The sequence below is a fragment of the Lygodium microphyllum genome, chromosome 10 (assembly GCF_053477565.2).
Source record: "Lygodium microphyllum isolate KBCC chromosome 10, Lygodium_microphyllum_v1.1.10, whole genome shotgun sequence".
In the NCBI taxonomy this organism is placed as follows: Eukaryota; Viridiplantae; Streptophyta; class Polypodiopsida; order Schizaeales; family Lygodiaceae; genus Lygodium; species Lygodium microphyllum.
Window position 1 is genome coordinate 12,723,786 of NC_141144.1, and position 27,996 is coordinate 12,751,781.

Below are 27,996 nucleotides of genomic sequence, written 5' to 3' on the forward strand. Positions count from 1 at the left end.
CCTACTTAAAACCCTTTGCTACCAATCTAGCCTTGTATGCCGGCTTGGGGTGTCTAGGGGTACTTTTCAGCTTGTACACCTACTTGCATGGCAAAGCCTTCTTGCTCGTAGGCAAGGAAACCAAATCCCAAGTGTCATTCTTATGCAAGGAGTCTATCTTAGACTGCATAGCTCTCTTCCAGGAGTGACTGTTACCCTTGCGCATAGCCTCATTATAAGTGAAAGGCTCTCCTGCATCTGTAACCAAGACATAATGCATTGAGGGCTGAAATCTATCAGGTGGATGCTTGTCTCTAGTAGACCATCTCACGGCAGGCTCGGCTGCCTGCCCAGTTGCCTGTCCAATACCCTGACCATGAGCATCTGCTGCAGCTGTAGGCTGTCCAACTGGCTATGCAGGAGCTCTTGGCTCCTCCTGAAATATGACCCTGCGGATCTCAACAACTCTCTCAGGCTGTCGATGCATCTTGTCTTCATGGAAGACTACATGATGACTGCGGATGACTTTCCGTGCCTGCAGATCCCAGAGACAGTAACCCATTTTGCCTGCATCTCCATAACCAAGGAAAATGCATTTGATACTCTTAGGATCCAGCTTACTTCTCTTGTTCCTGGACACATGCAGAATGCCTCATATCCAAAGACACGGAGATGCACATAAGAGGGAGGTTTTCCAGTCTATACCTCCTCTGCAACCTGGAAATCCAAACCACTAGAAGGTGATCTGTTTATGACATGCACAGCTGTACTAACTACCTCAGTCCAAAAGCTCTGTGGTAGGTCTGCATGGCTAAGTATACTGCGTACACACTTCTGGATGGTTCTATTCATCTGCTCAACCAAACTATTTTGGGGGGGGGAGGGGTGTAGGGGTCGGTCAACTGATGCTTAATACCCCTCTCATCGCATAACTGCTCAAAGGCACGTGAGACATACTCACCCCCATTATTTGTTCTTAGGCATTTTAGCCTATACCCAGATTGGTTCTCAACCAATGCAAGCCATTGCTGAAACACAGCCAAGACATCGGTTTTCAGCTTAATGGGATAAGCCCAAACTTTCCGTGAAAAATCATCTATAAACGTAACAAAATACTTTGCACCACCCATAGACTGACAAGGCATGGGCCCACAGATATCCGAATGTATTAATACCAAGGGCTCACTCATGCGTAGGCTACCAGACTTCTTATGCGTAGACCTAGTCTGTCTACCATAAAGACAATGCTCACATGAATCAAAACATGCATAATCAAGGGACGGTAAGTACTGCAAACTAGAAAGCATTTTTATTTCCTTCAAAAACATGTGGCCCAAACGGGCATGCCAAATAGATACATGTGGAATAAAACCCACAGATAAAACATGATCAAGGGAAGAAGCGGATACAATCAAGGGATAGAGGGTGCCAGCCTTGGCACCTTTCGCAATCACAAGTCTGCCACGAGTGATCTTCCATGCAGAGTCTCCAAAAGATACATGATAACCTGCGTCATCAAGCTGTCCAACTGACATGAGACTGCGTGTCAAAGCAAGTACATGACGTACATCCTGCATAACAAAACTGTTGCCAGAAGGAAATTGCAGCCTAACATCACCAATGCCCACAATATCAAGAGAGCTGTCATCACCTAAGCGCACAGAACCCGAAATAGTATGGTATGAATGAAACCACTCTCAGCAAGGTGTCACATGAAAGGACACACCTGAGTCCAAGAGCCAACACTGTGCATACATAGAGTGTATCTTTGTCATCTGTGAAGCACTAGAAGAAGCTGCAAGGATATAATCATCATCAACATCCTCAGGCTGTATAACATTGATCTCTTCAATTTTAACACTGGACTTTGCAGGCACTATGCTGTGATTAGAAGACTTATCCTGCACTTTGTCTTTCCCCTTATCTTTGCGCCTTTCATTGCACAGTTCATGGCATTGTGGCCTAATATGGCCCTTTTTCCCACAATGGTGACAAGTAACATCTGCATTCCTGCCACGGGATTTGCTACATGACTTTCCACAAGACTTGGACCGAGATTTTTGAGAATCCCGTCCACGGCCACTGCTACTGCCATGCTTTCCATATCCATCATTCCTGCCTCTAACTGTCATAGCATACGACACACGAGAGGTATCCAAATTCTTATCGTTAACCTCTTCCTGCAGAAGAGCACTCACAACATCAGATAATTTCAAGGTAGCAGTAGAGGCACATAATGCGGTGCGGAATACATCCCATGACTCATTAAGAGTACCAAGCAAGAAAAGAGGAGTGACATCCTCTGCAAAAGTGATGTCCTGTGAAGTCAAGTTCTTGAGTATAGCACGGAATTGGCTCAAGTGAGCAGACATAGTCACATTCTCCTTCATGCGCAGATTCATGAGCTGCTTCAGCCAATACATCTGACTCACTGGACTTTTCTTGTCATAGAGATTCTTGATTTTATCTCACAATTGCCATGCACTCTGTTCTTCCTTAAATACATTGTAATGAACCTGTTCTGTGAGAGAGAATACAATAGTGGACTTGCATAACTCATCAAGCTCAAGCCATTCCTTATCTGGCATAGTTGCAGGCGGATGTCCGCTCAACCTTAATGGTTTGATCTGCGATTTCTGTATCAACACCTGCCAAATCTGGCTCTTCCAATAAGAGTAATTTGTACCATCAAGCTTAGTGATGTTGAAAATAGCATGACTAGTGGACGAACTGGCTATAATGCAGGCTGGAAGACTGTAGACAGTTCAAAACTGCTTGTTGTTTACTGCAGAAAATGACTAAAAAATCACCAAAATCGAGAGAAAATGGGGAGAAAAGTGTAACCAAAGCTGCTGCCCACCAAGTACTAGTGAAAGTACATCATTTCAGAATATTTCAGCATGAAAAATCCATGTTAGTCCGGAGTTATATGCTTGCTGTAATAAATGACAGCAGGGTACTGTGAGAAGCAATTGCTGACCAAATAATTGCAGAAAGTCAAGAAATGACAGCTAAGACATGACCAGCCATAAACGGGCATAAATCAGCACCAAGCAGTCATCAAGACCCTGAGCAAACACCTAAACATGTCAACAAAGTATCCCTCAGTGAGTAGGCATACTCCTTGGACAATAGGGCAAAGTATACGTAACACTGGCAAGACCTGACACAAGTAGGTGTATGCTCACAAGAGTGCAAAGCCTAAGCTCAAGTCAAAAGCAACTCCAAGATATCAGTGCATGAACCATGCAACATTTAAGTGTAAAAGATCCCAAAGTCTCAAGTATCTGCAAAATGCTCAAAATAGCATAAACCTCCTGCTCAATGTCGGTCAAGTATACAAGATGCTCCCACTGGCACAAAAAGGCGGATAAATGAGCTCAACAGCTCAAGCAAACCAAGTCAAAGTACCAAAGACAGGTAACCAAGACAATGCCTCAATAGCATCCAAGGTCGTAATGGAAAAAGCCAAGTCGTAACGGAAAAATCCAAGTTAATGTCTAACTGCTCAAGGGAATACTCAAATGAATGTTGAGACGAGCTCAAACAACTGCCATCTATAGCCAAAGCATAAAGCATTCACCAAGACATCATAACCTGTACTGGGTAGCCTAGGCGTAAACCATGTCATAGATGAAATGCCAGCTGCAAAGAAGCGACAGTCAAACCCAAATCGAGCTCTAATCTCAGCTCAAAAGTATTCCGGAGCATAAACAAGACGTGGCATAGTCCAAATACATCATGACATCATACCGAGTAGCCGGGAGCACCCCGTGATCAATAGGCATAACCCAACTGTAGCATAAATAGCTTCAGCCCTGAAGTTCCCAGCAGCATATAACCTCTGTAAACTGAGCAAATCAGTGCTCAATCCAAGTTCAAATCCATAGGCAAACCATAGGCATACATTCTCGTATGTATAGGCACCAACCGGGCATAATCGGGCATCAAATGCCAAGACCTGTAAGCATAAAATTGAAGTAACAGGTGGCTGTCCTGTTTTGGACAGATCGGGGATTGTTCAAAACAGTCAATGGTTGAGCTAAATCAGCTTCAAATGCGTCTCACATAAGAGGCATAACATCCACAAGTGATCTGGTATCAATAGACATTAGTAGAAGCATCACATAAGCCATAGGCATACAAATATATGCTGTCTCAGACCTGAAATCTGTTGCAGAATATTCTATCATCAGAATTTGGCAAATCCGACATTACCATCGCATCCAGAGCGTGCCAAAACCCCAACTTAGACTCTTACATTGCCTGAATCGGGTTCCGAATGCCCGAGATATGACAAAAAGAGTGATTTTTGGGCTAGATTTTGAAACGGGCGCAAAAAAAACGTGAGCTTATTGGGGGGGTCTGCTGTCCCATGTGTTAACAATAGGGGCCAAAGGGGGCACAAATGGGAGCCAAAGAAAGCCTATATCAAGCCTTGATAGGCTGGAAGCAAGATCCAGGTGAAGGAAGCTTCAAGAGGTGTGAGCTATGGCTGTCTACAATCTGTGAAAACCCTGTTTACCTAGATTTGTGGACTGAAGTAAAACTCTGAAATAATGAAGCAATACCTCATCAATGCCTTGATGGTGCCTCAATAGGCCGGGAAGAAGCTCGGGAAGCTGGGGAGTGACGGGAGCTCAAGAGAATGAGCTGTGGCTGTCGGGAAGGAGACCCAATGCGAGTGGGGAGTCGATGGGAAGCTGAGAATGCCACGGGCCAAGCTCAAGAGTCGAAAGCCGTACTCTAATACCAGTTGAAAGGTGAGAAGGATCGAAGCTTGCACTCGAGAGCTATGGCGGGAGAGCAAGAGCAAGAAAGAGAGAGACAAGAAATGGGAACCCCAACAGTCACAATGTGTGACTGGGCCTTCCTTTATTCAAACTGTCACTAAAAGAATAAAGAATGAAGTGACCGTGACGGGCGCCCGCTACCTGCAGTGTGCAGTGGCGGTGATTGTCAGTGTAGTAATATATAGGCGGCTAGGCGGAGGTGCCTTTACCCCCAACATGTGGGGGGATTGCAGTCCTGCTTGGTGGGACGGGCAAGAGGGGCTGTGGAGTGCTCTGTTGAGGGGGCGTCGCTCGCCCACCTGCTCCCTGCTGTCGAGGCTGGGTCTGAGGAGCTGGCTGCGTCCCCCCTACCGTCTCTCTCCCTGTTGTCTTTGGACCTGTGTGAAGCCATCAACGTCCACCTGCGGGCTTATTGGCAGAGCCGCCTTGGCTCCAAAATGCATATAAACTGCTGTCTGATGCCCAAAGTCGTGGCAGCTCAGGCATTGCCCTCGTTGCCCAGTCACAATGACCTGCTACCTAAAGGAGTGCCCGCCCGCCTCAATCTCTAGGAGCTGTGGGATATTTTTGATCTCTTTCATTGCCACCTGTACCTTTGGAACTCTTGCTGCTGTTAGTGCACTTGCGAAAGACGCGGGAAGGACAATGCTAAAGAGTCGTCCAAAGTCTTCCACCAACTGGCGATATTGTATCGCCAGGCTGGGGAAAGAAGGGTGACCGGGTGCCGAAGAAACCTGTTGTGGAGTGCGAATGCCTCCATAGTAAAGCCACTATACCAAGGGACCATGTATATGACCCCCTTCGTGGACACACATGGTGAACTGGCATGTATTTCACGAGTTGCGTCTGCCGAACTGAGCGGGACCATGAAGATCTCTTGGCCCATTAAGACCGCCTCCACGATCTGCGCTGTGCCGATGCGCAGCGTGGAGTGAAGCCAATTCCAAAGCTGGGGCCTGGCTAGGGAATGTTCTACTACTTGATCATAAATCGTTGTTTCCTTTAGCTCGAGCTCCTTAGCTCGGACAGCTAAGAGCTGCTTCTCAGAGAGGACGACGTGCAAGGTGTTTAACTGGGGGGGTACTCGTTTAGTGCACCAGCGTCTGACCAGAGGTTTCCATTGCGCGTCCCCTCTGAGAGAACTACCAATCACGTTGCGGTGCTACCTAAGGGGGGGGGGGGGCAGTTGTTGCAGATAGGGGGAGCGACTGGAGGGTGGAGGGGTCAATGGTCGGGGGGGGAAGGGGGGGGGGGATTGCTGTTTTTGATAGTGGAGGGGAGGGGGTGTTGTACGCCACAGATGGAGGTGAGATTGCGGACAGAAGCAGCGCACCAGGGGGGGGGGGAGGGGAGTCTAGAGCTGAGGGTGGCCTGGTGAAGGGGGGGTGGGCGGGGGCCCGGGGGGGGGGAGATAGCAGGGCGGGCGGGCAGGGGACAACAGGGCGGTGGGAGATAGTAGGGCAGACGGGGGGGGGGGGGGGGGGGACAGCAGGGCGGACGGGGGGTGGAAGGGGGGGCAGCGATCTGTCAGGGCGGGGGGAGGGGAGTCGCGAAACGGCGGGCCAGACAGGGGGGGGGAAGAGGCGCGAACGATCTGGGGGTGGGCGCTTGACGGGGCGAGCGCGATTAGACGGAGCGGGGGGGGGGGGGGGGGGAGCTTGCGACATGACAGGTAGCTTGAGCTTTCCTTTAGTGCCATCGCCTTCTTCACTATTCCCATTCGGGCTCTTCTATAACCAAATGTAGTAGATTTAGTGTGTTTGCAGGTTTAAAGACATGGTATATCACTAGTTCCAAGGTTGTGATGGCAGATGAGGAGTCTATTCCTACTCCCTCTAAGAGATAGTGCGATCATCGCGAAGATCGGAGGTTCAAGCCCTGTTCTGAATGAAAACCTTCTCTTGGCGGATCACATCGACCGGAGCAACCATCTGCTTCTCCCTCTCTTTGTGTCTCCAATAGGGCGTGTCATTCCAGCCCTAGGATGCCTATCTGATGTTTGCTTCTTTCTTTACCCAAAGAAGATCGTTTGGATAGATCAAACTACTCCCTCTGGTCTTGCAAAGTAGAGTGTATTCTTGATACATTTGATCTTTGGGCTTTTGTCACTACCCCTATTCCTCAGCCTGTGGAGGATCCTGCTATTGGCTCATCTATGGATCATGCAACCCTTTGGGATAGGCTCAATCATAGTTTTTCCATACGTGAATCAAACATCAAATGCAAACACATATGAAAGTATGATTTGAATTCTAGAATTGAATGATATGTGAACCTAATTTGTTAACATGTTTTAACAAATTATAAGAACAAAAAGATAAATGAGAGAGAGAGAGAGAGAGAGAGAGAGAGAGAGAGAGGAATCGCGATGACGCCGCCTGCGTGCCCTGCCCTGCTGTCGACTGGATGACCGTCGCCCCTCGCCCGCCATTGTTCCTGCTCCTGTCGCGTGTCACGCCAGCGGGACCTGCTCGTCGTGGCCCTGTTCGCCATCGCCAGTCTGACGCCTGACGCCTGTTGGGTCGCTTGTGCCCCATCGCCATCGCCTGCAGCCCTGTCGCCTGTGCCCCGTCGTCGTCGTCTGCAGACCCGTCGCAGTTGCCAGCATCTGGAGGCTCGTTGGCTGCGTGCCCCGCCCTGCCGTCGCCCGTCTGACGTGCGGGCTTTGCTCCTGGTCAACGCGCGTCTGCTCTGCGTGTCAGAGCTCCTCCCGTCGCCATCGGACCTGGGCCCGCTGGACTGTCGCCTGATCCCTGCTTCGCAGCGCGTCTGTTGCTGACGGTTCAGCCCTGCCGTCGCCTGCCAGCCTTCCTCCTCAGCGTTCTGGCCTTTGTCACTGTCCGTTGGCCCTGCGTTTCGCCCTCTTGCATCTGCTTCGTTAGGGTTGCGCCCTGACCCACGCGCTATCTACACTCCCTCGGGATAGGCCACGGCTGAGGCCGACAGGTCTGCGGGACTTGCACAGAGAGAGAGAGAGAGAGAGAGAGAGAGAGAGAGAGAGAGAGAGAGAGAGAGAGAGAGAGAGAGAGAGAGAGGGGGGACGCGAGCGCAAAGACAGCAGTATGACTGGCCTGGATACGGATTTTCTCGACCGGACGGTAGCAGCCCTTGGCCCTGATTCCGATGCAAAGGAGCCGGAGGATATGGTGCCATGCACGGAGGAGTTGCCTCCGGGTTCTGAACTGCCGCCTGCCGGCAAACGCTCCAAGCATACTTTTGATGAGCCAATGGGTCCTCAGGAACGTTCCTATGCGCAAGTGGCCTCTGATCCTGTGGATTCGCAGGAAATTGACTGGGAGCATTTGCTGGACTTTGGGAATACTCTGCTTGGCGATTATGTCCAGCATAATAATGAATCTTTTTCTGATGCGGGAACGGATGATGTACTGGAAGCCACGGTGGACCCCAAATTAGTCTTGCGATCCTTCTCGGTGTTTTATGACTGTGCAGTTATACTTTTCTTCACTGGTAGGATCCCAGTGCTTTCGCATATTCGCCAGTGGATGCACCATTTATTGCAAGGGGAGTGTGTTGAGGAGATCTTCCTTGGACCTCGCGGCTTTTATGAGGTGCTGTTGAAATCGGAAACGCATCGAGCTGAGCTCCTATCCAAGTTGCCACTATTCTTTGATCGCCGCTTGGTCCATGTTGTGCCATGGCGCCCCATGGCCGACTTCCAGCGTCTGCTTCAACGAGAATGCCCGGTGTGGGTGGAGGTGGAAAATTGTCTGGCGGTCTATTGGCCCATGTTGAAGGATGTGATGGCGGTTGTGGGAACAGTGCTGGTTCCCCCAAGCCTCAGGGCGATGAACCGAAACCGTTTATGCATGCTATGGGACACGGCCAGGAAAAGGCCCGCGTGGCTTCGCCTCAATTGTTCAGGCATGCATCCTTTGCATTTTCGCTTGAAATGGGGCAACTTTGCGGGACACTGCTTTTCATGTGGTAAATTGGGGCATTTCATGGCCGAATGCCCTGAAAGGCAACCGTCTTCGGAGGATGCGCAGGTTGTGCTGCCCAAGGATGACATGGTGCTGGATGCCACGCCCTAGGAAGCCCTTCAGTCTCCTCATGTCATGGATAAAGGCAAACAACAGGTCCTGAGTGTGGATTCCCGTCGCACTGACTGGATTGAGGCACGTCCCAAAAAAGGTAAAAAGTTGGATGCAGGCATGGCGGATCCTGGGCCTACTGCTTCCCAGGATTCCGTGCGCACGTATACGCGCAGGAAAGAAATGGTCACTTCACAGCAGGCTGCGCGTCCTACGGCCCCATCTGCCCCCTGTAATCAGTCTCCAAGGAGAGTCTATACCGACGGCCCCAAAGGCCCACCTGCTAAGCTGGCGTTTGATACCAAAGGTAATGTTATTACACCCTAGGATCGGCGTTATCCCCGCCCCTCTCCCAAGGCAGTGGATTTCCCTTCTACCTCTAAAGCAGGTCGCCAGAATTCGTTTGCAGTATTGGCTGATTTTCTGGATGAGGGTGTCCTGGATGCTCTCGCGGAAAAGGTGAAATCGAGGCAACAGGCGCCTTGTTCCTGACTTCCTTTTTTGAAGATACATGAAGATAGCCACGTGGAATGTGCGAGGCATTTGCTCTCGCCATAAGCAACATGCCATGTGGACCGTCTTGCATGAGAACCAGTGGGATGTATTGTGTGCAGTTGAGCACAAAAGTCACGGTGAAGCAGGAAAAGTTGTGGATTGTCATGGATTCCGTCTGTCTTATGCAGGGACCCATGCTACGCACTATTCGGGCGTGCTGATGATTGTCCATGAGAAATATCAGCCTGTCCTTGTTAAAAATGATGTGCAGGGCCGCTTTCTGGTAATCAAAGTCTTATTTGAAGGAGAGATTTTATGGTTGTTGGGCCTCTATGCTCCGAATGATCCCGCATCCCGACGGGATCTTTGGTCCACTTTGCAGGGCTCCATGTCACTCGGCCGAAGGGGGTTTTTGATGGGAGATTTCAATATGTGTGTTGACTCTTCTCAGTCCACTTCAGGGCATTCGGTAATGGATACGCCGGAAAGCCGGGTGTGGAGTTCCTTTGCTTTGCACGTACTCAAGCAAGATCTTTGGTCGTGGCTTCACCCTTCTTTTTCAGGGTTTACTTTTCATTCCACACAATATGCAACTACCTGGTCGCAGCTGGACAGAATGTATATCATGGAGGGGGATGATTTTCTTCCCGAGATGCTGGAAATGAAGGTCTTGCAGCAATATGCGTTGTCGGACCATTTCCCCCTCCAGCTTGAGATGCGGGCACAATCTATTGCACCTTTTGTGCAGTTGCTGGATAGGCTCCCTTTACGTTTCAACTCCTCTTATTTGAAGCATTCAATTTTCCAGGGCTATATGCAGCAGTTGATTGAGAGGTTCTTATTGGACTTCGCCTCTGAGGGCTTGCCTTCATTTGCACGGCTGCTCTCTAATGTGCAGCGGGTTGCTTGGCAGTATGGGATCCATCATACCTCGCTTTGTCGCCGACGTCGACATGCAGCAGAGGACTTACTGGCTTTGGTCCGTTCCTTGCTCCTGGATTCCCCAGATGATGATTTTCTGCTATCACTGGAGAGGCGTTTGGCCCATCTTATTCAAGTGTTTCAGTTAAAATCTTATCAGCAGGCCAAGTTGCATAACTTGATTGACACATTGCAAGATAGTGCTTGCCAGTCTCATAAGTTCTTTCGCGCCTTGCATGCGTCTCCGGCTCGCGAAAATATGACCAGACTCCAGGATTCGGAAGGTTGCATGGTCACTGATCCGCAGACCATTGTCACTATGTGCAGAAATTATTTTATGGAACTTCTTGGTTCTTCTCCCTCGCCTTCTAGCCAAGTTACGCATGCCCGCTCGGTCTTCTATCATCTGGTCCGCCAGCAGGTTCCAGTTGATATGCAAGCCACTTTGGAGGCGGATATTTGCGAGGAGGAGGTTATGGATGTTTTGTTGCACCTGCCTAAGGATAAAAGTCCTGGCTGGGATGGTCTCACTAATGAATTCTTTTAGACCTCGGCCACGCAGTTGGTGAGTTGGGAAACAGGGGTCATGCCCTCCTCATGGAAAGAAGGCCTTATCAAACTAATTCCAAAGGTCCCTTCGCCGTCAAAGCTGCAACACTGGAGACCAATCTCTTTGATGGGCTCCATGTATAAAATCTACTCCAAAGTGCTGGCGAATCGGCTTCACAAGCACCTTCCAGCTATTGTGCATCCTCTCCAATATGGTTTCATTAAGGGCCGTAACATTCTGCATAATATCTTAAATGTGCAAATGGCTATTGACTATGCGCGGCACTCCGGTCAGGAAGTGGTATTGATTCAATTGGACTTGGAAAAGGCGTTTGATTATGTGGATTGGTCTTTCATTGCAGATCTCATGTCTGCTATGGGCTTTGGTACCCGGATGTCCCGATTGATCTACACCATTAGTGCTGGGGCTTCCTCCAGAGTTATGCTCAATGGTGGGGTTACAGAGCCATTTGTCCTTGCACGCTCGGTCAGACAGGGTTGTCCTTTGAGCCCTCTCTTCTTTGCCCTGGCGACTCACCCGGTCCTTTCAATGTTATCCTCCATGGCGGCCTCTGCTCAGCTGGCAGGGTTGTCTCTTCCTTTGGGTCAGCACTTCGTTAGCCAATCTTTGGCTGATGACACCTTTATGATTTTGCAGGCGGACAGGGACAACATTTGAAAGGCATTAGATGTTTGGACGCTCTTTGGTCAGGCCTCTGGGCTTCGCATCAATGCCTTTAAGTCAGCCATTCTCAGTTGCACAGAGCCTGATTTACAGTCATTAGGCTGGCAAGGCCAGGTGGTTTCCCGTGGCTCCATTGTCAGGCATCTTGGATACCCATTGGGGGTGGATGTACGGCCAAAGGACCTGCTGGAGTGGATTTCACAAAAACTGGCGGCGAAGTTTATGTATTGGAAGTCGCAAGCGTGGCCATTCCATGTCCGCCTCAAAGTGGCCCAGACAATCATGCTACCAATGCTAACGTATTTCCTGCCATTGTTGCCATGGACGCCTACTACTTTGAAGGCTCTCACTCATCCCATCCGTTTCATGCTATGGAAGAAGGATTCACTGCAGGCAGGCATTTCGTGGATTTCATGGTCACATACATGTACCCCTAAGCGCATGGGTGGTGGAGCTATTTTGGATGCAGAAACTCATATGCTAGCTCTCCGTTGGTCCCTTTTTCGTGCCATGTGTGTGGATCATCACCCGTGGACCATCATAGCCCGTTATTTTCTTGAGGATAGCGGGCTCCGCCATGGTAACACACGGCTTCGGGCCTCCTGGTGGCATGTCCTTAATGCTGACTCTCGTTTTTCCAGTCCCTCTTCCTCTTTGTTACTGCACTTGGTCGGCTCTTGGAAAGTGGTGCTCCAAAAGGCCCGTTGGCACCCAGTAGGGGACCGCTTGCAGACTAACTCCTTTCAGCTGGAATTGTTGGCAGTATCGAGACTCCTTTCATGGGAAGATAAACATCAGCTCAGACCAAGATTTAACCGCATGGCCCGTTTAGGTGTGACGTCGGTTGCGGATGCTACCCTTGCCACTCGCAATGTCCTCGTATCATTTCGGACTGCTAGGCGACTCTTCAAGATCCCGCGCGGATACCGTGATTTATGGGAAAAGCTTTCGTCGGAGCTTCAGGGTAGGCAACCCTTTCCTGCCCTGGCTGTGGATCGCCCTTGGCAGGACTGGGACCTTGCAGGCCGGTTGAGTCTGGAAAAGGCCTCTACTAATCAGGTGTATCATCTTCTCATTCAAGATCACCAATGGCTGGGTGAGAAAGCTAATACTGTTTGGGGACTGCGGAAATCGCTGTCATGGTGGCAGACAACGCTGATGGATTGCTGGCTGAATAAGACACCTTTCAAATGCAAGGTCTTTCTTTGGCGGGTGATGATTGGTGGTCTTCCTCTTGCCTCGGCCCTTGCCAAGCGTCGCATCTCGAATGGCAATTGTTTCTTCTGTACCACACCGGCGGAATCGGCCCGACATCGTTTTCTTTCTTGCCCGCTCGCCAAGAATATCTGGTTACTCTTGTCGCACATTTGGCGCGCAGTGGTGGGGTCCTCACTAACTCCTTTCGACTGGGTTTTTGTGCGCCCGAAGTATCCCACGCCGCCACAGTTGCATGTGAAGATCTTATTTCACTTTTTCAGATACTGGGGATGCTGGCACATTTGGACCACGCGCAATGCTTTTCTCTTTGATTCGGCCTCTAATGTACCGCGACATATTGCCAGGCTTAAAGGGCTCTTGCATTGGTAGCTAGATCTCATCCGACACTCCGACTTGCTCCCTCGGGAGGATTTGCATCCTTGGCATATGGCAATTGCCTCTGGGTCGTTGCCATGATTGGTGTAACCTTTTTAGTGCATTACTACGGGGATTCCCCACACGTTGGCCTAGGGCCCTCGTGTCCCTTGTAATCAGAAAAAAGAGAGAGAGAACCTCTTCACATGATGGCTTAGTGTCATCATGTATCTTGTAATCAAGTAATCTTGTATTTTTTTTCGTAATTAATACAATTACCTTTTACGAAAAAAAAAAAGAGAGAGAGAGCTTCACTATTACGAAAAAAAGAGAGAACTTCAACTTTTGGTTGTGAACAGTAACAGTACAGGCCGAATACACTGCACTTTTGTTTAGGCAGCAGTGTTTCCAAGCAGGCAGCTATGTTTCCCACTGTTCATGGACTTCATGCAAGCTGAAATCAATCATTTTCACTCAGCAAAAGCCATTTGCAGATTGGATATACTCAAAGACTGGAACACAGAGAGAAGCGACCAAAAATCATCATTTTGAAAAACAAATTCCCCAAATATTTTGGGCCCCAAAAAAAGTCAAGTATTGATTTTAGGCATCTATTTTTCAAATGGTCCCAAACGTTTGAAATTTTTCTCATACAAGTCTGAAAACAACTATGGACTCAATTTTCAAGCCTGGTTTTTTCTCCTTTTGAGCCTCTGGGACTCTGTCCTCGTTCATGTTCGTTGGTTAAAGATGGTGGTAGAAGTGTGAACAAAGCTTTCTGCTCTCTACCATTAGAAGACATTTGCCCACTGTATCACCTTGGAGAAAAAACTTTGCATGCTCTCAATTGATGACTCTCCTTCAATGAAGGACCACATCAACAAAATGGAGGACATGAGGGATAAGCTTGCATCCCTTGGATGGATAATGTGTACAAAGGATATGGCAATGGTCCTTCTTACCGCACTGCCATCTCCTAAGTATGATGTCTTCTACACTAGCCTTTTGACATTGAGAGTACGTGAGACTCTTCTTTGGGAGGAGTTAGCCCTACTTGTCTTGGAGCCGCATTTTGTCAGTCTGTCATCTCTTGGTTGTGAGCTCTATCAGAGTTTGATGGGGACATTGGAGCTTTGACTGTTCCAGAACACTTAGTTTGTGTGCATTTCTTTTTCCGTAAGTGTTAGGAGTATTCACACCATGCAGGCCATAGTTTCCAGAAGTCAACAGCCAGTCATTTGTGATTTCTCCAGGGCAGCAACATTTTTCATCACCAATTGGGGCTGGCATTTTGCAGCAGATTGCTGTGTTTTGACCTGTAGCCCTGCATTTTCATCACTATGTAGGCCACCCTACTGCCTACTGCTTGTTTCAACCCCTAGACTTCATAGCCTTTGTTTACACCAGTTGATCACAGAGGTTGCGTGTTGCATCTCAGGATCCATTCAAGGTATGAAACACTCTCAGAGTAGTCAAAGAGTCCTCTTCCACCTCAGTCCTCATCTTTCCACTGTTCGAGCCAAGACATAGAGACTCAGCATAGTGTATTTGTCCATTCATTTTCATTACCTCTAAGTTACTCTTTACCTTTGAGTTCTACTATTTTCATTGTGTTATTGTTGTACACTAAGTTTATCTTCTTTGTTCAAGTATTTGTTGAAAACTTCCCCTATACAATGGTAGACACTGTGAGGCAAATCCCCATGAACTCCACTCTCGAGCTGGTGATCATATCCATCTCAAGTTAGTCTCTTTAAATTGTGGAATCAATTGTGCATGCACACTTCCCCTATTCAATGGTACATGCTTTAAGGCAAATCCCCATGTAGTCCACTCCCTAGCCCTACCCTCCCAAAGAGGATCGTGCTATGGTTGGGAGGTGAATCCACAACTCATCCAAACAGTTTTCTTCATTTTCTTAACTCATCCACACTTATTACATTTACCATCTACCTCATGATGCTCTGATATCCAAACCCTTGATAGTGCTTTTGCACTTTGGTTTCACTTTTGTATGAACCAATGAGCTAGGGAATACACCCAAAAAAAGATCTAAGTCCTATAGGAGTGTTCATTGCCTTTGCAATCATTGCAAGCCCTTGGGCAGTCCATTGTGGCAACCTTGGTTCAATGTCTTGATTTCTCTAAGGGGACCTCTTGGTGACTCAAAAGAAGATATCCATCGCCTTTGCAATCTTGGTAGGTCATCTAGCATTGGCCTTGGTGGCTTGCTGCATTCAAGTTCCTTTGCAAAGGATGACACTTTCCCTCATCCCACTCCCATGGGAGATAGTGGCTGTTGGACAGCCCTTTGCTCCTTGAGCATCCATTGTATAGTGTTGAGCATTGATACTTGAGAGCTTCGTCGGACACGCTGCTACCATTGCAACCATCAAACCTCCCCTCCCCCGCGGATGGACGTCCCACAAAACCCCCCCTCCCCCCCTGGCGTCCCTCTTGCCTCATGCTGCCGCCATCGTGTTGCTCCTCCTCCCTCTCAGTGCCTCGCTGTCCCCCATCCTCCGCGCCACCACACTGGGCCTGTGCCCCCTCATCCTCGCCTATACGCTGCGCCCCCCCGGCTCCCGTTGCCTACTGCGTATTTGCAGGGTGACCCCTGCCTGCTTGCATTTCTGTGTTGTCCCCTTTCCCTCCCTGGCTTGGGTTTCTTTGGCCTTCACCCTGTGGCTCCAAGCCCCCCCAACCATGCGGCTCCAGCCGACACAATCACCCTTGGTGCCAGTGCCTCCATTGCTGGCAAAATAGAACCCCCCCATCCTCGCCATCACACCTCCCCACCCCTAGTTGCTCCCTCCACTTGAAGCAACAACACCCCCTCCTCCGGCAGTACAACAGTGTGTTTGGTAGGTTCTTAGAAGGGACACGCAATGGAAACCTCTGGTCAGACACTAGTGCATTCTATGAGTGCCCCCCAGTCAAACACCTTGCGCATAGTCCTCTCTGAGGAACAAATCTTAGCAGTTCGTGCCACAGAGCTGGAGCTACAAGAAACAACAATCTTTAGTCAGTTCGTAGGACACTCTATCGAGGGCTTAGCTTCGGGATTGGCTTCACTCCATGCTGCGCATTGATACGACGTAGATCGTGGAGGTGATTCTCATGGGGCAAGGGATCTTCATGGTATGACTCTCCTCAGTAGACACAACCCAGGAGTTAGCGGCCAGCTCACCCTATGCCTCCACGAAGGGGGTCATTTACATGGTCCCTTGGTATTGTGGTTTTATAGTGGAGGCATTTGCGCTCCACGATCTGGTTTCTGACGGCGGGGCAGCCCGGGCAGTGCCTACGTTGCCATGATTTTGGGCATCTAGCAGTAGAGTGCATGCGCTTTGGAGCCAAGGTAGCTTCTTTGACAGGCCCATAGGTGGACGCGGACGGCTTCACACGGGTCCAAAGATGGCAGAGAGGGAGATGGTAGAGGGGGCTGCAGCCAGCCCCTTAGACACAGCCACGGCAGCAGGGAGTAGGAGGACGAGCGTCGCCCCCCCCCCCCGGCAGAACACCACGCGGCCCTCCTCTCCTCGTCCCACCCGGTAGGACCATAGACCTACACATCCACCCCCCACAAAGGCAACACAGGCGACCTCACTCGAGGGCCCACATCCCCCCCCCCCCCCAACACCCAATTCCCATGGCCCTCCTCTCGACCCTAGTCCATAGCCCCCACCCTCCAGAGCTACTAGCTCTCCCACACACCTGCCATGTGCCTCCGACCATCCCACCACCCCTCGATCCTCCCCCTCCACCATTCCCCCCGCTGACCAGTACCCGTGATCTCCACCCATCATAGGTGACCCCTTCCTCTCCCATCCCCCCCCCCCCCTCCCCACAGGAGGTGAGGATCCCCATACACCGACATACTTCACTCACTGGCAGTATAGCCCCTCTCTCCCTCCCCACACAACCACCAGCTTATCCGTCCATGCCGCCCATCACACTTTCCCCAAGACAGGCGTAGTTGCTATCACAGGAGTTTTTTCACAGTGGGTCGTGGTCTTACCTGAGAGTTGCAGAGCAAGTCAAGGAGCGGAAAGGTCCATCTATTGGCACCACCAGATGGACCAAACTACGCTTTTTTCCTTAAGACGTCTCACACAGGAGATTGGACGTCGACCCAGATAGAGGAGGAGGTGAAGTGCCAGGTGGCAGATCACATCTCCCAGTGGATGGGAGAAGGTGGATTGGCACTCTTCTCCTAGCAGTGGCCAAGTTGCATGATGGATATTAACTAGTGGGCTGGGGCTGAGGTCCCACATTTGAGCATTATCTTTCGAGCTCCTTCGCAATGGAGTGCCCCGATGGATGTAATCGAGTGGCCCCTGGCACAGACAACCCGTTTCTACTAGTGCACAGAGTCTCGCCTCTCAGCTTGGTCGATAGATGCCCTGGTGGTACCAACAGGCGCATCCATCACCCCCATGGTCTCACCCGAGGGCTATCATGGGGGAATGGAGATCACCGTCCAGGCCGAGAGCGAAGCATATCCACATGCCTCATAGCTCGTCTTCCTCGTTAGCAACTTCCACACCGAATAGATGTCTGTTCGCTCAGTCACAGGTATCCCCATGAGTTTACATCTTGCATCTTGGAATGTGAACAGCCTCCACTATAGTGGTGTATATGGTTCTAGGAAGTTGATTGTTCGGCCGGAGCTGCAGCCTGCCCTTGCCAGACGGATTGACATCTCTTACTTATACAGGAGCACAAGCTCACTCCCACCCAGGCCCGGCGGGTAGAGAAGGTACTCCCGGGAAGTTCACACACCTATGGGAGTACGCCATTGGTGCCCACGGCAGGAGTGGAGGCGTATGCACCTCTATTGGCCCAAGCCTCACCGCCTGTATACGAGACCACATGACGATCGTGGGAGGGAGAGTTCTATGGATTAGATTGGATATTGGGGACTCGTGCCTCAGAGTCCTCAATGTATATGCCCCTACTGAGGTTAGGGCACGGAGTAGGTTCTGGGTGAAGATCGCAACAGGACTCCCAGAGATGGACTTCTGGATCGTTGGAGGAGACTTCAACAACCTGGAGGCCTTAGAGGACCAACAGGGCAGAGACAGAAACTACAAGCGCATGGCTGGGGAGGAGCAGGAGGCATGGAAGGTCTTTCTACTAGCAGCAGGAGCACGTGATGCTTGGAGAGACCCAGCTTTCCACAGGAGGGAGAGATCGTTGAATTTTTCTTGGGGATACAGGCGGCTAGGCGGAGTCCTGCTGGAGCAGCTGGACAGGTTCTATGTGGGAGAGTGGGGATGCTCTTGCGGAGGTCGGGTAGGGTAGTTGGCGGGCACCACTTTGTCCGATCACTGCCCGGTTATCTTGACACTTGACCCCCACCATCTGCCGCCCTAGACACGCGATCCTATCGGATCCCTGACTCGATCTATAGGAGGGAGGAGGTGAAGAGACAGATTGAGCAGATCTGGACTAGGGAGTGGGGCAGGAGGGACCGGATCGTAGAAGAAGTTGCAGAGGTCCTAGCAGAGTCGAGCAGTATCTGCCAGGAGGTAGCTTTATAGGCTAGGCAGTAGAGTTGGGAGGAGAGAGCACTCCAACGGGACCTAGCAGCCATGCATAGATTACTATAGGAGGCACTAGGAGATCCCATCCTCCACGCATAGGAGGTGCGTGCACGAGCAGCCATTGCCGGCCTAGAGGATAGGCACTCGGAGTTCTCTTTCCTTACCTTAGCAACCTTCTAGGCGCAGAAAGGAGACACAATGTGCAGGGAATTTTCCTAGATGCATCAGCCCCGCACTTCAGGAGAGCAGATAGGCAGTCTTCGGGACCAGTATGGGAGGACTTGTTCTAGCCCAGATGAGGTGATGGAGATTGCCATCGACTACTACAGGCGCCTTTTCCAGTGGGAGAGCTTCAGCTAGAGGACAACGATGTAGACAAGAGGTCTGGGATCACATCTTGTCCCTCATCACAGAGGAGATGGGACGCTCCTTCTTAACCCCCTTCATAGTGAAGGAACTAGAGGAGGCTTTCCATACATAGGACGGCCAAAAATGCCCGAGAGAGGATGGCCTCTCTAAGGCCTTTTTCACTACCTAGTGGGAGGTGGTGAAGGACTCCTTATTGCTGGCCTTCCAGGAGATTTTCACTTGTGGACGAATTCCAGAGAGTCTTTCGGCAGGTCTTATCAATCTCCTCTCCAAAGGGGGAGACCGGTTGAAGCTATCCCAGTGGAGACTGATCACCTTGTTGTTAGTGGCCTATAAGCCATTGGCAAAGATGATTGGTAGGCGACTCTGCCCTATGCTTCCAGACGTCATTAATGACACACAGATAAGCTTTGTCCAGGATAGGAGCATCCTTGACAATGTCTTCACTTTCTTTGAGGCGACAGAGTGGGCCCAACATAGTGGTCAGGGATTGGTTGTACTACTCTTGGATTTCGAGAAGGCCTATGACAGGGTGGATTGGGACTTCTTAGAGGGCACTATAGTGAGGTTGGGCTTCCCCTAGGCATGGATCCGTGGGGTCTCAGCACTTTACAGATTGGCCACTAGCAGGGTTCTCATAGGTGGCAGGCGAGAGGAGGAGTTTCAACTGGAGAGATTGTTCCGGCAGGGCTGCCCCTTGGCCCCGTACCTGTTCCTACTCTTTGCAGAGGCGATGTCTCACTTTCTCAGGTCATGTGTGAGCGGATTATGCGGCCTCCGACTTCTAGTGAGAGAGGAGATAGAGCTGTTAGACTCAGATTATGCAGATGATACAACACTCTACGTAGAGGAGTTGATACTGGAGAGAGTGAGATTGGCTCTTGAGGTGTTCTGTACTGCAGCGGGAGCGAAAATCAATTAAGTCGGTTGGTTTCCTTACATATCCAGACTCTAGCACAGAGTTGGGTGTTCACTTGGGATTTAGATGGGTATGCAGAGGGTAGACCGTCCATTACCTAGGGTTCCAAGTGGGACTCAACATCACTCTCGCCCAACAGTTTCTTCCAGTCCTTGATTCTATTTGGGGGAAGCTAACCTGCTGGAGTACCGCTCGCCTTTCCCTAGCAGGCTGAGCCCTGGTGGTTAACTAGGTCCTCCTAGCGACGGTTTGGTACATCGCCTCATGTTGGTGCTTTGCCTCGTCGTGTGCAGTACAGCTTCACCGCCTAGTGCGGAACTTTCTTTGGGCTGGGTCAGACGGCTCTAGGGATTCTCAGGCCAAGGTGGCGTGGGTGACCATCATCCGGCATCGGTTAGGGGGAGGGTTGGGGATCATAGATCCAGAGTATCTGAGTATGGCCCTCTTGGGCAAGCTAGTAGTTCGTAGCCTTACACCAGGAGGGCAGACCTGGAAGGCCCTATTGCAAGAGGGTTTCCAGGAGTGTAGACCGAGGCTTTTGGCGGTGAGTGGAGGCCGTCCTTGAGATGGATCTTCACGACAGCCCAAATCGTCTCCCCCCAGATTCCCCTTCCCACGCAGTTTGCCTCCGGTGTGCCAGAGCCTCCGTAAAGCCCTAATTTAGAGCCCCCCAAGCTTCTAGGAGGAGATAGACCGCCAGCCGGTGATCTGGAACCCCCAGGCCAATGATCGGGAGGGGGCACAGATTGGTGAGCACCTCCACATCCAGTGGGCTAGGTGGGAGGCTGGTCCGGCTCGTACCATCAGGACATGGCGGGAGGTGTATAGGATGATGGACGAGGGGGTGTTGCAGCGAGCGTCAGGTTGCTAGAGAGGAGTGGAGTTGAGGAGAAGGGAGATAGACACAGCTATACCTTAGGAGTGGCTTGCCTCCCCGAGACGAGAGCCGATAGAGCCTGGGGACATATGGGCCGCCAGGTTCCCACGAGTAGGTATTCCGCGATAGGTGGCAGGTAGAGTGGGAGGCGACCCACATGGAACTTTCTTCACTGTACAAGAGGGGGGGCGTTTGGCCCTTGATAGAGGGCAGTACGATGAGGGGATAGTTGTCCTTCCATGGAGGAGGATTCGGGTGGTTGGCCTTCAGGGAAAGACATGGCGGCTGGACCCTTATGTCTTCTGGGAGGAGCTCAGGGAGTGGCGCCTTTGGATCTAGGAGGGAGGCCACTTGATGAGTTGGAGTGGGATCCGGGAGAGTGGCTATGGTCGGCCACTGCGGTCGCCTAGAAGCCACCAAGGTTCCTGGAGTACACAGCCAGAATTAGAAGACATGTACTGATGCAAAAGGATATGGATTGGGCGCCGTCACATGGTAGGCACTGGGCGGAACATAGCATCACGGAGGCTTTCCGACGGACCTTTTGGCGCCGCCTATGGGATAGTTGGAGGCCGATGAGGGTATCGTATTTCTTATGGCTGGTGGCACATGGAGGTCTGGCGGTGGGAAGTTGGCTAGCCTAGATGCAGGAGGGAGGTTGTAAGTGTTGGACACAAGAGCCTCTGGAAACTTCAAAGCATTGCGTTTGGTCTTGTGAGGCGGCGCAACTCGTGTGGAGAGGAGCATGCCGCATCCTCTGTCGTATAGCACCTAGCCTTGGATGTATCTCATGGGGAGCTTTCTACTGGCAGGTAGTCAGCCAGGGCCGTCACCTTATGTACGAGGCCGGGATGCAAGACACGATATTCATTATTGAGGTAGGGTCGTGTGCAGTGGTTGGGTTGGAGGCTCTACCCATCCGCCAAGTACTAGAGCCCATAGTAGACCGTTTGAAGGTATGGGAGATCATAGGGAGTCTTATTGGATGGCATATCTGGAAGGCATGGTGTTAGGCGGCTTTTGGTGGAGAGAGACTTTCAGCACAGGCGACCTTAGCAGAGCTCTAGAGCTCTATCATCCACTCCCTCCGCGGCCAATGGGACCAGGTGCAGGGCGAGTCTAGAGCTCGTCAAGAGCTCGTTCTCATTTCATGCACACTTGGGGTGGCCAGGACTTGTTTTTTGTATTGCAGGCAGGCAGCAGCCCCAGATGGCAATACACCCCCCCCTCCATGGCTTCTTGCCCCCATCCCTCCTAGACTTCCCTAAGAGGCTTGTACATTTGATATATGTGTGACTTTGCATCAGCGCCAGCTATTTTGTTGAGCAAGAGCACTTCCTTGTATTCAGGTTTTTACTAAGGTAATATAATTAGCCACACTTTATTTACAAAAAACAAAAAGTGTCGTGTTCATTGAGTTTTAAGCATTTATTTATTCTCACTTTCTTCATTTGTGTTATGTCTGAGTTCATTGTGCTAGTCATGTTAGTGCACTCCTTTTGTTTCTTTTGCAAACCCCAGTACATTGTCACAAAGACCATGTTTGCTTTCTTTCTTCAGCATGCTTTCCATTAGATTGCAACTCCAATCTCCACGTCCATGTGGATGTTGGGTTCATGATTAGTTGGGTTATTGTTTTGGCCAATGGCTATACTTAAAAGTGATTGGTTGGGTCATTGATTTGGCTAGTGCCCATAATTAGTAATCTTTCCAAGTTTATCAGCATATAGCTTGCAAGTTTCTCAAGACTGTAACACCCATCCTTGTATTGTGGTGGAGAGGGGGTCACTTTGGAGTGTGGACGGATTTGGACCAATTCGGATCTAGACAAGTATGTTGGTGCCTATGCATTGCATTCATTAGTGATGTCCTTTCATCACCCATTGGCTGCCCACTAGTTCTTCTATAAGGGAATCTCAGTAGGTTTTCAACACCCCAAGAAGCTCACCCCTTGCCTAGAAATAGCTAGCAATTCACTACACCTAGGTTGTGTTAGCTTGCCACATTTTGCCAATCTGTCAACTCTTGGTCATGAGCCTTGTCAGAGTCTAATGGGGACATTGGAATTTTGACTATTCTCGAGCACTTAGTTTTTGTGCATTTCTTTTTTAGCGAGTGTCAAGAGTATCCACACCACGTAGGCCATAGTTTCTAGCAGTGAGGAGCCAATCATTTGTGATTTGTCAAAGGCAACCTGATTATCAGAGGCCAGCAGCATTTTTCATCACCAATTCGGGCTGGTTGGCTGTTTTTGACTGGTTGATTGCACATTTTTAGCCCAAGTCTGCAGGTCAGCCAGATTTGATATTTTATAGCTATTTATAGTCAGCCCACTTGTTTGGGCAGATCATTCCTTTCTATCTTCCGGAGGTGCACACTCAGAGTGCAGCATTCTTCTCCATCATTCGCAAGGGCTGCTGGCTGCACACTTCATCTGTCTCCATGACTGTCTCTATCACCCTCTCCAATGTCGTCATCATTTTCCAGCTTGATTTGGTGCCCTCACTGATGCTTTTGGTTGCATGCAGGGACTGATCAATTCATCATTGTATTCAGAATTCTTTCCAAATTTAGTGCAGATTTCTCTTCCATTCCTATCATCCTCTCTCTTCTCCTTTTCTCTCCGTGTTTGTGTTCCTCTTCCATTGTGCACTCACATGATATTAGAGCCTAAGTGAGGACACGGAAGTTTCTCTCAGAGAAGACCACCCCACTGCTGAAAACACAAATTTTGAGCCTGCTGTTTGCCGCAGAAAACACAAAATTTTCATGTTTTACAGGTGCTTTGACAAAGATGACACACCTATGACCATTTTCTTGTAGTTGTAGCTGATTATTCTCTGCGTTCGGGCTCTTCGACAACCAAGCACAGTGTGTTTGCAGGTCTAGAGACATGGAATATCACCAGTTCCAAGGCTGTAATGACTGAGATGAGGAGTCCTACTCCCTCTGAGACGTAGTGTGATCATCGTGAAGATTGAAGGTCCAAGTCCTATTTTGAATGGAAACCCTCTCTTGACCAATCACATCAATCGAAGCAGCCATCTCCTCCTCCCTCTCTTCGTGTCTCCAATTGGACCTGTACTTTTGGCCCTTGGGTGCCTATGATAGCACCTTTTGCACAGATGCCCATTCTTCCTTCTTTACCCAAAGAAGACCATTTGGATAGATCAAACTACTCCCTTTGGTCTTGCAAAGTAGAGCGTATTCTCGATACCTTTGATCTTTGGGCTTTTTTCACTATCCCTATTCCTTGGCCTGTGGAGGATCCCACTATTGGCTCATCTATGGATTGTGCAGCCCTTTGGGATAGGCTCAATTCTTGAGCCCAATTTTTTCTTTTTATGAACCTTTAGGACTCTTATCTTTGCTCATGTGCGCAGGCTAAAGACAGCAGCAGAAGTGCAGACAAAGCTTTCTTCTCTCTGCCATCAGAAGAAATTTGCCCATCATATCACCTTGGAGAAAAACATTGCCTGCTCTTGGTTGATGACTCTCTTTCTATGAAGGACCACATCAACAAAATGGAGGATATGAGGGATGAGCTTGCATCCCTCAGACGGATGATATCTACAGAAGATATGGCAATGATCCTTCTTACCAATTGCATTCTCCTTAGTATGATGTCTTCTACTCTAGTCTTTTGACATTGAGAGTTTGTGAGATTCTTTTTTGGGAGGAGTTAGGCCCGCTTGACTTGGAGCCACATTTTGTCAGTCTGTCATCTCTTGGTTTGAGCATCCATTGTATTGTATCCAACATCAGTCTGTTCATTGAGTTTTCAACATTTATTCATTCTCTTTTTCTTCATTTGTGTTTTTTCTGAGTTCATTGTGTTAATCATATTAGTTCACTCCTGTTCTCTTTGCAAACCCCAGTACATCATCACAAAGACCATGTGGCATCTAAAGGATGGTCTGAGGTACTTTCAGTAAGAACATGAATCAATGATACCAAACCCAAGCTTGTTGAGTAGAGACAAAACAAGGGCATCAGCTTCGTTGCCATCTAGAGCGGCTTGTATCATTTGTGTTCCAACACAGCTCTGTCGAACGACACACACGCGCACAACTTTTTTAAAATTTTATTTCCAACAGCACAATTAACAATCTTGATGAATGCAGATGGGAATGGGTTGTGCCTTGGAGACTCTTTGTGGGCAAGCTTATGGAGCACAACAATATCATTTACTTGGCCTGTACCTACAACGAGCTTTGATTGTCCTCAACACCACTGGAATACCATTGGCATTTGCTTGGGCAAACATGGAGCACATCTTACTGGCTCTAAGACAGGATCCAGCGATTTCAAAGAAGGCAGGCGAATACACACGCTGGCTGATCCCCACCTTGTTTGCTAATGCAACATCACAGCCCCTAGTGAAATTCCTGCAAGCTCAAAGCATTGTTTCCCCCTTGCTTCTTTGCTCAGCAATCACCTTCTGCTGCCATATTCCTCTCTGCTGGTTCATGGTTTACAAGTCTGGCCTGGAGGCTCGAGGAGCTGCTTTGGCCACAAGCATCTCAAGCTGGATCACTGTTATGTTACTTACTGCCTATGTCATATTGTCACCCTCATGTAAGAAGACCCGAATTCCTCTTACCTGGAAGGCTTTCTATGATTTAAAGAGCTTCGTCAGGCTGGCAATTCCTTCTGCTTTGATGATCTGGTACTTCACGAATCGCATCATTTTACTATCCTTTAAGTATAAATCTGAGAATCCATGACAGCTTTCCATGTAAATGTTGAACTGACTGTCTTACTATGTCCTGAACCACATTGGTGAACAAATGTAGATTTGAAAGTTATGTTTGATTGGCAGTTTAGAATGGTGGTCATATGAAGCACTCGTGCTACTATCTGGTCTGTTACCAAACCCACAGCTGGAGACATCGGCAATCTCAATCTGGTAAATTTTGAAGGAAACTTTTTGAAACCAGAAGGTTCTCCAATACTTGTACTCTCTATAAGGTTAGCATATATGTCTAGTGAAATCTGCTTTATTTCCTTTTCTTTTCAGTTACAACATGGCTGCTTTTGCTTTTATGGTTCCTTCAGGACTTGGTGCTGCTGCAAGGTAAATAGCCTTTCCCACAATTAACACTGCTTCCTTGTGAATTTGTATCAGAACTGCTGAACACCACTTTACTGATTGTTTTCTCCTTGGGTTTCATAGCACAAGAGTAGCCAATGAGCTTGGAGCTGGCAATCCGAAAGCGGCACATACAGCAGTATGTGTATCTATGGTGATTGCTACCTCTGAATCTGTTTTGGTTTCAACAACATTTCTTTCCCTACGCAACGAGATAGGACGGGTATATAGCAATGAAGAAGTGGTCATCCAATACATATCCAGCATGATACCTGTTCTTGCTGCCTCCACAGTTTTGGATAGCATTCAGGGTGTCCTCACAGGTCTTTTGTCAGCTTAAACTGTTGTTGATTGCAAAAATCTTTAAATGCTCAAAGCTTATTTTCACATGACCTGTCCAACCATCAGTCCGGGATCTTTTAGCTGACCTTTGACTTTTTGCAGGGATCGCCAGAGGCTGTGGATGGCAAAGGACGGGGGCATATATCAATCTAGTATCATATTATGGTGTGGGTTTGCCCTTGGCATTTCTTCTGGCTTTTGTCTTTCACATCAAAGCCGAGGTACTTGGCCTTTTGATGACTCTATTTCACACACTCAGACATGCCATATGGAATCAGATGCATCTTGATTTTTCTTTTCTGAATGTTTAGTTTATCATGGCAGGGACTCTGGATGGGGATAAGCTGTGGAGCTGTAGTACAGTTGATTGCTTTAGTGGCAATTACATGGGCTACAAACTGGGAAAGAGAGGTACCTGAATGCCAATAAATTCTCATTTCATAGATTAACTAACAAATCTACGTAAGCTGAGGTCCTCCATGTCTCACGAAGGCTGATGACTATACACATGGTGACATGCAGGCAATCAAAGCAGAAGGTCTTGTGGGCTCAGCAACCCTTGATGCAGTGCAACCTTTGCTATTGAGCTAGTTCCAACAACCCCTGGGAAAACAATCCTCACTGCATTTGCACATGAATTCCACACCCTGCACAAACAGCTAACTGATGACCGCTGGCAAGCCAGACTAACATTCACTGTGCAAAGCCCAAAACCTCGATCCTTGGAGTTGGATCTTCTCAATTCAGCCCTCTTTTAAGATCCTGTGATTTGACTTTCCATTACCGGCACATTCCTTAGAGAATATCGAGATCCTATTAGTGATTCTAGTAAGTGTCATGATGGCTTCCTGCTATCATGTGCATGGTTTTGCGAGATCCATGACGATCAGATGACAGAGACTGTCAAAGTTAAAACACTGGCAAGTTTTCAGTTGGTCGAAGCAAAGATCTTGCGATACACTATTCCGCATCAGACGTGCACGCACGTATTAATTCTACTACAGCAGCACAGCTCATACTTGGATTGATCATTGGGTCTTTCGAGTGTGCGACATATCTAGGGACACTCTTGGCTCACCTATTCTTAGACTCATTTTCCAAACCAAGAATATATGCCATGTGCCCTAGAAGTTTAGGGCTCCCAATAGTAAACGACTCCATGTAAGGTTTTAGATAATAAGCACTAAGCCCATTGATAACTCTTACCTCTTCATCTCCATTGTTGACAACAGCTTGTCCATCCTTCCTTCCTTATACAAGCATATGTTCGACACTTCATGTCATGATCATTATGAAGTGACTTTTTGAATCAAAGAGTACAAATATCAATAAAAATATCCTCTTTAGAAAAGTGTCAGCATCCAATATATTTTGCTGACTTCCAAGAACTCGAACGCAAGCCATTGCAACAATCCTCTACTTCAATCGCATCTAAACTATTTCCCATACAACTTGGATATCAACAAGTGCACAATACATCCCCAACAATAATCACTTATCCATTAAACTATGCCACACTAGTGTCAATATTCCACATCCACAATGTGTGCCTGATAGAGTACCAAAGGGTGGACATGCATTTATGAGGGGACAAATATTAATTGATTATTAGTCATTATTAAGAATAGTAACGGGTAAAAGTAGTAAGGATAGTAAAAGGCTAGTACTATGGCATCCTTAAATTGAGCAATCCATTTGAAGACATTCAATGTAGACACAAACTAAAGATGATAATCAAGAGATCATAGGTTTATAACTTAAAATTTAGGGGCTAGGGATACCTTATGCAATATACAATGGTT

At 48.8% G+C, this 27,996-nt stretch overlaps 1 protein-coding gene across 2 annotated transcripts in view; it reads left to right on the forward strand.

Annotated features, from left to right (window-relative positions):
- The window catches only part of LOC148029717 (protein DETOXIFICATION 16-like), a 33,814-nt gene extending 6,107 nt beyond the window's left edge, over positions 1–27,707 (forward strand). Inside the window, exons 2-8 of one of the 2 annotated variants that reach the window (XM_087686029.1) lie at positions 24,885–25,429; positions 25,583–25,669; positions 25,781–25,837; positions 25,937–26,175; positions 26,297–26,415; positions 26,506–26,605; positions 26,717–27,707. In XM_087686029.1, the coding sequence (XP_087542155.1) occupies positions 24,885–25,429; positions 25,583–25,669; positions 25,781–25,837; positions 25,937–26,175; positions 26,297–26,415; positions 26,506–26,605; positions 26,717–26,757 (1,188 nt within the window). In that variant the 3' untranslated portion in view covers positions 26,758–27,707. The remainder of the gene's footprint in view (positions 1–24,884; positions 25,430–25,582; positions 25,670–25,780; positions 25,838–25,936; positions 26,176–26,296; positions 26,416–26,505; positions 26,606–26,716) is intronic. The other variant, XM_087686028.1, reaches the window with a different exon arrangement.
- The last annotated feature ends 289 nt before the right edge of the window (positions 27,708–27,996 follow it).